General features: G+C 50.8%; 1 protein-coding gene and 1 long non-coding RNA gene across 2 annotated transcripts; one reads left to right on the top strand and one right to left on the bottom strand.

The window, feature by feature from the left end:
• Window positions 1-5: 5 nt before the first annotated feature.
• On the bottom strand, window positions 6-7,533 carry LOC113940799 (argininosuccinate lyase; the record flags this gene model as incomplete). Its single annotated transcript, XM_027631951.1, has 16 exons — window positions 7,346-7,533; window positions 5,228-5,422; window positions 5,009-5,092; window positions 4,643-4,699; window positions 4,009-4,106; window positions 3,772-3,849; window positions 3,405-3,482; window positions 2,984-3,036; window positions 2,508-2,570; window positions 2,208-2,322; window positions 1,497-1,581; window positions 1,282-1,341; window positions 1,053-1,136; window positions 704-784; window positions 500-606; window positions 6-15 (listed from the first exon to the last, which is right to left on the bottom strand). Coding segments are annotated over exons 1-16 (1,260 nt in total), but the record flags the coding sequence as incomplete, so codon positions are not given.
• A 687-nt stretch (window positions 7,534-8,220) lies between these two features.
• On the top strand, window positions 8,221-9,188 carry LOC113940798. The gene is made up of 3 exons (XR_003525541.1): window positions 8,221-8,342; window positions 8,681-8,781; window positions 8,953-9,188. It is a non-coding gene; the product is annotated as an uncharacterized LOC113940798 (long non-coding RNA).
• The last annotated feature ends 512 nt before the right edge of the window (window positions 9,189-9,700 follow it).

Here is a 9,700-nt window from a genome sequence, read left to right as displayed (position 1 = left end):
CTGCCAAACAGGGGGCTGGGGGCAAAGGGAGGGCGGTCAGTGGACAGCACGGGGGGCTCTGGGCTGCTAAAGATGCTCGTTGTTTGTAGAGGTGGTGAGAGAGTGAGGATGGAGCATTTTTCCAAAGGGAAAGGCCTCCTGCAGCCCTGCTCCTGCACTTCTGGTGCCTCAGAGCAGCTGCTGGTGGCAGACCAAAGAGTCAGCTCCAAGGGGAGACTGAGGAAGTTCGGAGCCAAACCCCTCAGGGGACTGATGCCTCTAGGGCAGGGCATGAGTTTCTCCCAGTCCCTCCCAAGAGCTGATGCACATGTCCAGCTGCAGCAGAATGGAAGCAATGTTGTCCCCCTTCAGTCTTTTCAGTCCTAAGAGGAACAGCCTTGATATTCAGGCCAGGAGGATTTTGGGGGGCTGCCTGGCCCAGGCACTTTGGGGAAGGGCTTATTCCCAGGGAGGTTGATCCTGTGGAGGGAAGTCAAGGCAAGGTAACAGTGACACAAACCTGATGCTCTTCAGGTCCTCCAGACTGAGGTTATTGATGGTGGTGCCTTTGGTTTCGGCGAGGTGGACGGCCTTGCCAGAGGCAACGTGGGCTTGTCTGAACGGCATCTGCAGTGAGAAGGGGACAGGACACAGGGCCTCATCTCACTGAGCAATTCTCTGCATCCAAAGAAGTCACCGCTCCAGGTTTCCCTCTGATACTCACTCCTTTCCGAACCAAGTAGAGAGCCAGGTCAGTAGCCAACATCTCCGGGCTCAGTACCCTCTCCATGTTCTCCTTGTTGATCTGCAGGACAGTCAGGTGGAGGTGTTATCATCAGCTCCTCCTTGGGGGCACATTAGTGGTCAAAGTGAGGGGAATTCATCTGGAAAGGTCCCGGCTCTAAAAGGATGCTCAGACCCCCTGAGCAGCTGACAGAGGGGACCAAACTGAGCACTATGGGTGAGGCACTGAAGAGTTTTCATCTTGGGACTAGAGCTCTCTTCCCTGTGTTACTGACAGAATGTGCACCATGACCATGTTCAACAGCAAGAATCTGAAGAAGAAGCCTTACTTGGAGGGTCGAAATCACTCCTGTGGCAACCTGGAGCACAGCATTCAGGGTGTCCACAACATCAAAAACAGCCTCCTTGTCCTCCTGTGTCAGAACAGGGATGGAAATGGCTGTAAGTCAACGTGATGCAGCCCAAAAACCCAACAGCCAGCTCTTCTGACTCCTCAACAGAGCAGAAGACAGTTGTATGTGCTCAGAGAGATGGTGTGAAAACCAACAAGTGCTTTACCTGCAGGTCCTTGTTGTAAGTGCTGGGGAGTCCTTTGAGGACCATGAGAATAGCAGCCAACTGCAGAGAGAAACAGGCAGGGCAGGGAGTTACAGAGCCAGACACATCCACCAGCACAGGTTCAGAGCACAGCTCTTTGTGCAGAGGGAGAAGGAAGATGCTTCAGCCCTGGTAGGAGCAGTTTCCCCTCCCACTTGCTTCTTTCTCAGGCTCACCCGTCCGAACACTCGTCCAGCTTTGCTGCGGATCAGTTCCAGACTGTCAGGATTCTTCTTCTGAGGCATCAGGCTGCTGCCAGTGCTGCAAGGAAGGTGTTTGGAGTGCAATGGTGAGTCAGATCCCCATCCATACAGACACAGCCCTTCAAAAGTGATAGATCCCTTTTCCCTGTACACCTCTTCATAGTGCAGGAAAGCAGTGAACTGACCGAGTTTCTCTTTGGTTTTGCAACTTGTCTGGAGCAGCCACACAGTCCCACCTCTCAAAGAGGAAGGAAAAAGGAGGCTCCTCCCACCCAAACCCCTCCAGGGTGGTTTCAACAGGCCAGCCTAAGTGATGCTGTGACCTCAGAGAGGGAGGGTTGTGGTTATGCCACTCTGAGAGACAAGGAGTCTGTTGGGATTGCAAACCCTGCTAGTAAAGGAAGGGCTTTGGCAGCATTCCCAGCTGAGGAGGAAGTTCTCTCTGCCAGCAGTTGCCAGGGAGGAGTTGCTGGGCTGAACTCAGACTTGGATAAGTTACCCAAGTGAGAAATAAGTGACCATTGCTGAGGAATATTCCCCCTGAGGCTGCCTTTGTGCCAGCCTTTTAATGCTGTGTCAGCCTTGTGCACAGAGAGACCCCAAACACTGCCCCATGCTCTCAGGAGGGAAAAGCTAAGAAGGAGAGGCTGAGGGAAAGGCTTTCAGCCCGGAGTTGAGACCTACCTATAGGCATCAGAGAGGGTCAGAAAGCCAAACTCGCTGGTGCTGTAGATGATGAGATCCTCTGCCATCTTGCTAAGGTGGATCATCAGCAGGGTGGCAACAGACAGGAATTCCACTGCAGAGAAGGCAGGAAGTCAGAAGGGGAAAATGGTGCTGGTTTGCTTGACAACCCAGGGAGTCCTGACTAGAGCTTTGTTTCCTTATAATGGATTTCAGTGCCCTTATTAGAGGAGGTTAACTGGAAAGGCCTCAGAACCTGCTTCTAAGAGCGCTGGGAAGAAGTGCTGGAGTTGTGCTTACCCACAAAGTCTCTCTCACTAACAGCATCCATGCTGTTCAGGCTGATGGAAGCAAAGTCCAGCTCTGCAAGGAAGGTGAATGGCACAGGAGGTCAGGCTTGGCATGACAGGAGCTTGAATGCCCCAGGGTGCCCCAGTGTGCAGGTGACTGTGAGCCCTGGAGTGGTCCCAGGAACACAACCATCCTTAGAGGGGTCTTTGCTTTTATCCCAGACAGCCAGGGGTGGTTCTGCTTATGCTCCCACCTTACAGGCACCTCCTGTCTCAATGCACTAAAAAGCCTCCTGGCTTACCAAGTCTCCCACATCCTGTTCTGAGTATCAGATCATACTCTTTCTTATTTATTTATTACCCTCCACCCCCATGTTAAGGTGCTGCAACGCATGCAAAATAACATCAGGCCGATGTTCCAATGCATCCCCAAGTCACAGATATTCTGAGTGGTTCTGTGCCTCTCAGTAACAATGAGATATTTACCACTACACAGAAGCTCTCTATCAATTCCCAGTGGGTTGCCAGCCAGAGCACCACTGCCAGGGGAGAAAGAAACAGGAGTCATGCATGATATTCTGCACATTCCAACCAAAACTGAGCTCTAGAGGCAGTGATGACACCTCTCTGAAGATTTCCCTCCCCCAGTTCATTTTGGTGTGCTCTGAAGCTCATTAGAGTCTGGAGTAAACCAGAATTTTTCTTCCAAAGAGGAAAAGCCTTTTGGTTCTTGATTTCAAGAAGGGATAAGAGCAGTATTTTTACGGTTAAAGTCTTCTCTTTGGTGAGAGAAGCTGGGCTTGCCCCCTCACAGCTCTCCAGTCCCTATGGTATAGAGACCCCCGTGGTCCAGGGGATGTAGAGATCTGCCTCTTGGTCATGTCTCAGAGCAAGAAGTAAACTTTACCTTCCCAAAGGCAGGACGTTGATCCTCCTCTTCACCTCCCCCAGGCGCTCAGAATCACGGGTCAGAGCAACAGCATGGCTGGGGAAGGACAGGAGAGATGAAACACCTGAAGCTGGAAAATGCCACAACCCAGCAGGTAAGAATGGCCAAAGGATGGAGAGCAGGGAGTTGGTCACCACTGCCCAACCCCTGCTGGGTTCCCAGTTGGTCAGAGCCACACAGGAACATGGGGAGGTCCTGTCCCAGTCTGCAGGTTTCCCTCTGATTTGTCCCCACCCCCTCAGAGGGGGATGCACTCCTGGGCTCCAGCAGAGCAGGGCCCCGAGGCTGGAGAAGGCTCCTCCAGCCAGGGCTGAAAGGTGCTGACCTGAGCAAGAACTGGCTCCATCGGATGGGCTGAGCTTTCTGCAGGTGGGTGTAGCCAGGCAGGATGACATCGATTTCTCTGTGTGGCAGAGGAGAGAAGGAGGTGAGAGCAGCTGCCAGGATGGAGGGCAGGGGCAGGGCTGTAACTCCCCCCTGCTGCTGCCCCACTGGTGTCTGTCAAAGATGAGCCTACAGGTCTCCTGGCCCAGCAAGGCCCTGGATTTGGAGAAGGACTTACATGGCAGCGCGTTCCACCAGGGTCTTAATGAGCTGCAGGAGGTGTGTGGAGATGATGGAGAGGGAATTCTTCATGAACAGCTTCAAGTCAGTCACAACCTGTGTGAGATTGGCCACAGTGAGACCAAGCAAAATGTGACAGTTCTGGTGACCAAATATTGCTCAGCAGAAAGCCTTGGCACAGTTGTCCCCTTGTTCTGTGTCAGGGAAAGGTGCATCTTCCTCTCACCAGATCTATCCCTGGTCACTGTCTGTGAAAGCTGCTGTGTGCTGCTTTCCATGAACAGAACCAGAGCCTGTTCTTTTCCATGGACTTCCCAGGTATCTGTTAAGTTTGAATCAGAGAATCTTCAACAAACACAAGTCAGTCATCAGTAGAAGGACTGATCCCAGCCAGCAGTCAGGGTTTCTGTGGGTTTTCAAAGCAATGTCAGGGGAGGTGTTTTTTTTACCACCAGGAAGCAATCCTGCAGATCCCATTCTCCTATGTGGATGAGTCATTGCAGCATAACTAGTTTAAAGCCCAAGTACATGCTGGAGAGCGTCAGGGCATGTGAAAGATGGCATAAAAAATTCAATTAAGGAACTGAAATGGGGGAGGAATACAGGAGGAAAAAAAAAGATTCTGTACATACCTGATCATTCCTGCTTCTTCCAGTGTGCAACTTTCCAGCTACGTCTCCAATCAGCTCCTGAGGACAAGAGGAGGATTTCTGTCAGTGTCTCTGTATTCTAAGCAAGAGACTCCACATGAGCACATCTCCCTGCCTGGAAGGGACTCAGCTCGAGGATCCTGTGAGTAGCCATGGGATGTGTTCTGGGGAAGGGCAGGTTTGGGTTCTGTGTTTGTACAGTGGCACTTCCATGGAAGGGGGCTTGGAGACACTGGCCTGTGCACTTGGGGTCCAGAGGAATTTCACAGAGGGACAGAGGCACATGCCCTTAACATCAGGCAGATCCAGCTACAGAGGAACAGGAACAAGAGGACAGAGAACCCAAACCTTTAGCCTGCGTTCGTTGGCAGTGTGGATATCCTCATCAGTTGGTTTCAGCACAAAGACTCCTTTGGACCATTCCTCAGAGATCTACAAACATCAGCAGATGATGTTTATTATCACACCATATTTATACCACGATGATTATTAAATACAGGGAGGCTACTGTCAGGTAAGGAGCCATTCATTCCAGCACACATGACAGTTTGTGAAGGAAAGACTTACCTTTTCCAGGCCACCCAGGATCTTCTCCAGCTCGGTTTTTGATAGGATTCCAGCCTTCTCCAAGGCTTTAGCATAAGCCATGCTCCCCTGAATATCAACTTCAGACAGTCTCTGATCAACAGTAATGGAAGCATTGAGCATCTCCATGATTGGATCTGTGCTTCCACTGAATCTTCCTCCCCAAAGTTTATCCCCCTGAGAGAGAAAGAAACAAGTTAAAGAGGCCTGATAAATTCATTTCAGCTTCTGTGTACTATGTAATATCTAATGATCTGTTTATCCAACACAGTGGCCATGCCACTGTCCTTTCTGACCAGAAACACCCCTGGACTTCAGGATCTTTGGAAGTAGTTGAAGACAAGGAGGACACATCACTGTCAGTATTATTTACCCCTGAGGTGTGATGTTTAGCTCAGGAACCATCCAAGATACTTTACCTCTGCAGGGAGTCCTTGAAATTAATATCAGGGCACCTGGTACCAGACCAGCATGGATTTCTCTTTTGAGGCAGCTGCAGGTCAACAACCCTTTGACAGCCTTTTAAAGGGGGTAAAAAGTAAAGCAGTAAGGATTAGAGTGAAAGTTAGTATGCTCTAAGTCCTTTTTGTGCCGTTTAACTAACAGATTGTTCTTTGATTGACAAAGAGCTGTGGGCCAGCACAAGCCACATTATGCTTTGAAGTTACCATTTGAAGCATCTCCAGACTTCATGATGTGCTTGCAGGCTTTGGTGTAAAATCAGCATGATAAGATGCACATGGCAGAAAGGGAATTCCAGGTTCAGGAATGTTCAGAAAAATAAATCAACAAAAAGGTGCTGAAACACATGGAAAAAAAAGGGGCTTTTTGCCACCCAAAGCAGGATTCACAGAGTGACCTCACACACTCGAATGTGTCCCCTGCACAGCTCCTTCACTGGGTGACCAAAGGCAGGTACACAATCCCAGCAGGGTGTGTGGGACCCTCTGCCTCCAGTGATTCAGCACCTGGATGGACTCACTGGCTCAGCCCACGTGTGTCACCTGTTGAGCAGCTTTTTGCTTGCCCAGGTAAGACACCCCCCAAGCCTGAACTCTGCCAGACTTGCACTGAAGTAGGTAAGAATTTTACCTGTGCAGAGGCCTTAGAGTTTATCAAAGACTTCAAAAGCAACTCTGCGGTGCTCTCAGGCACCAAAAAAAAAGCAATCGAAGGACACTTGAAGTGGATAATAATTAATAATCTACTTGATTTTCTAAACACCCCTGCCAAGTCTCTCCTCCTGCTGTTCACTACAACTACCATGGACAGCAAAGAGCTGGCAGGACAGTTGTAAACTGATCTGTGCTGGGGCTTTACCAGTCACACAAAGCACTGTTGAGTAACCTCAGGAATTTTTTCCCTAGTGACTGTCTCTGTGTCTGTGCTGATCCCTGCTGAAACAACGGGCCTGAGAGGACAGCAGGAGAGACCCTACAGAGGTAGGAGTGTGGGCATGTGCTTTTGGGTATCTTTAAGGCAGCTTTGTCAGAAAGCTGAGGGAAGGCAGATGGGGGGATCAGAATTTAAAAAGAAATGTCAGAGGTCCTCAGCACTCATTTGGTGCCCCCAGGAGCATGGCACAGGGGATGCTAAATTAAAGGCCATTCCAGAGGTTAAGCACTGGACTGGGGAACAGAAATTTCTAGGTATAACTTAAGTATTATGGGTTTCCACCAAAGAAGTGGGTCAGCAGAAACATTGCAACACATCCATTTGCAATCAGAAAATCTAAACTGAAAGATTAATTTTAGGCAGCTGCGGGGCTCTGGTTGGAGCAGTGGCTGTACAGCCTGACAGATGATGGGCTGTAACCTGGAGCAGAGGAGGCCGGGGCTGTAGCAGCCATTTGGAAGCAGCAAGTGTGACTCGCCAAGCTGCCTGGTCACGTCTCACCAGGGAAGGAAACCGAAAACGCAGCTTTTGTTCGGGGAGGTGTTTACCCAAGCTGCTGGAAAGTGCCTCCTGCCCAAACACAAGTCGTCAGGCACGAACCGCATCGCTTATTGGCCTTCCCCAGGTCCGGGGCAGAACCTGGAGGCTCTGGGACTTACAGTTTAACTCGGCTGAGCCCCCCGGAGAAGCAAAGTTCACCCTCACCTCGGCTGCCATTCCGGACGGCGTTTGGCGACCCCGCAACTGCAGCGAGCTGCGGGACGGGGCGGGGCGGTCAGGCTCTGATCCAGGTCCCGATCCCAGTCCTAGTCCCGCTCCCGATCCCCGACGGGGTCCCGCCAGCCCCCGGCCCCGCTCCGCCCGCAGCCCCGGCCGCTCTCTCGCCGCTCCCCGCGTTCACAGCCCTCGGTGCGGGGCCGGCGGCTCGTCCCGCCCCGCCGGGGCGGAGTGTCCCCGGGCCGGCCCCGCTCCTGTGCCCCCTCCCTCCGTGTCCCCGTTCTTCTCCCCCCTCCCTCGATGTCCCCGCTCCTGTCCCCCCTCCCCTCGCAGGGGCTGGTCCTGCTGTGCCGGTCGGAGTGCGAGACCACGGCGCGGATTGTCCCTGTGCGCCGTCGGATGCCTTAGAGGAGGCTCAGGAATGGCATCCCCCGTTTTCTTGTCCCTTTTCGGGTTTTTCTGCCCTTTAACCAGCCCTGTTGCCGCAGGACCTGGGATAATTCATGTGGGAAGGGACCTAGTCCCGGTGTCTTTCCTGTGTTTTTCTCTGCCCGTTATCCACTCCCCTCTCTGAGCTGAACTCTGGGGCACGGTGGGATTGCATGGATGGGTGTGGGAATGCTCCTTTGTGGAGCAGAGAGGATGCTGCCTCTGGCTGCCCAGCAAGGACCTTTTGCAGCTGCATTTCCAGTGTACTCCCTTCAGTATCAGTCCAGAACAGGGCTCAGGCTCTGTACCTAGCCAGCAATTAATTCACTGCTTCTCAAACATTTCCACTTATGATTATTTCCTTTCCTCTTTCAGACTTCCAGATGCACAGAGCATCATGATGTCTACCCTGAGAGCACCTCTTTGAACCACTTTGTTGCCAGATTCTTCCTCTTCTGCAGTCCCTCACTTTTAGTGCTTCTTTCGTCATGTTCATCTTTTATGGGTGTCTGTACTCCAGGCTTTGACAGGAGGTTGCTGAGGGTTTGAAAAAACAGTGAGCACTAGATTTACATCCAGAACAAACCACTTGATAATCAACCTACATGAATTGTTGGCTTAAGTGCCTTCCTGTGGTCTGTAATGAGCAGGGATTTGAGACCAAAACCCAAATCACAATGAGTCATAGTAGGGTGATGGTGAAAGTCTGAAGATAGTACAAACTCCTGTAATGTTTGTGGAACTTCAGAGACCTCCACAGGCCCCTCTAACCTAAATTATTTCACAATTTTAAGAAAGGGGTGGATGGGTGGAAAGTACCAGTGACTATGAACTACTTATTTAAATAAGAGACTGAGATGTGATAATCTGCTAAAACTTCCCTTTTCCCTTCAGTTTGGCAGGGCCCTGTGTCACTCAGCACTGGCCATGAGGAACAATACCAGACATTTGCTGCTGGGAGCAAGAGGAAATCTGTTCAGCTGAGGCCTCTGAAGGTACTTAGCAGGAGCTGGAAGATACAAATAGGGAAAATGAGGGGAGTGGCACAGATTAAGAAAGTTTATGGGAGGAAAAGGAACTACAAGTTGAGGATGAGGAAAACTCCCTTCTTCTGACTCTGTAGGTGCTGAGTCTTGGGGTTCCCTATAACTTTCTTGTTCATTTAGCCTGTTAGCTCGGTGTGCTTAAGTGATTTTCTGGCAACAGATCTGGAGAGTGAGACAGGAGCCAAAACAGAAACACAGCAGGAAGTAAAGGAGCAAACAGAAAGGAGGTTTGTGGACAGGTACTTGAAATGTGCTGTTCTTTAAATGCCAGGAAAGTAGATCAGATTTAGGGCCAGAAAAAGGAGAGAGAGTGGTGAGAAATGTTGAAAAAAGGGAAGTTTGCTATTGCTGGTCCTTCTACCACATGTTCAAAGCACAAACAGTCCAAAGTAGAATGAAGGCACTGTGTCTCCTTTGTTAATGGCAGGAGATTTAGCTCCTGGCAGTTTGTACTGTCTGTACTGCAGCCCTTGCCCCAAACTTGGTGAGGCAACACTTGTGTTACTGCCATTACCTGTGTGTCTCACAGAGCCTGAGTCAACAACGTGCTGCTGCATCAGCACAGAGAGAAGGTGCTGAGCGAGATACCGGCTTTACAACACTGTGGCAGAAAAGAAATTTTGCTGGGTAAAAAGGGACAACCAATTCCCTTTTTCGATTCTGCCAGCCTCCCCTCCAAGAGACACATTTACGAGCAAGAGAAGAGCCCACATTCTCTCAAAGCCCAAACCTCACGAGGGCTGAGGGAGCCCAACTTTGCGCTGAAGAAGAAAGACGCAAGACAGGAGTTTCAGCGAACTACAGACACCCCAGTGTTTATTAACTGCAGATTAGTGGGATAGGCACAACGCTGCATCCACGGGATCTC

Source organism: Corapipo altera, unplaced genomic scaffold, assembly GCF_003945725.1.
Source record: "Corapipo altera isolate COAL_440 unplaced genomic scaffold, ASM394572v1 70099, whole genome shotgun sequence".
NCBI lineage: Eukaryota > Metazoa > Chordata > Aves > Passeriformes > Pipridae > Corapipo > Corapipo altera.
Note: the sequence above shows the minus strand (reverse complement) of the source record. Positions and strands in the feature narration are given on the sequence as shown.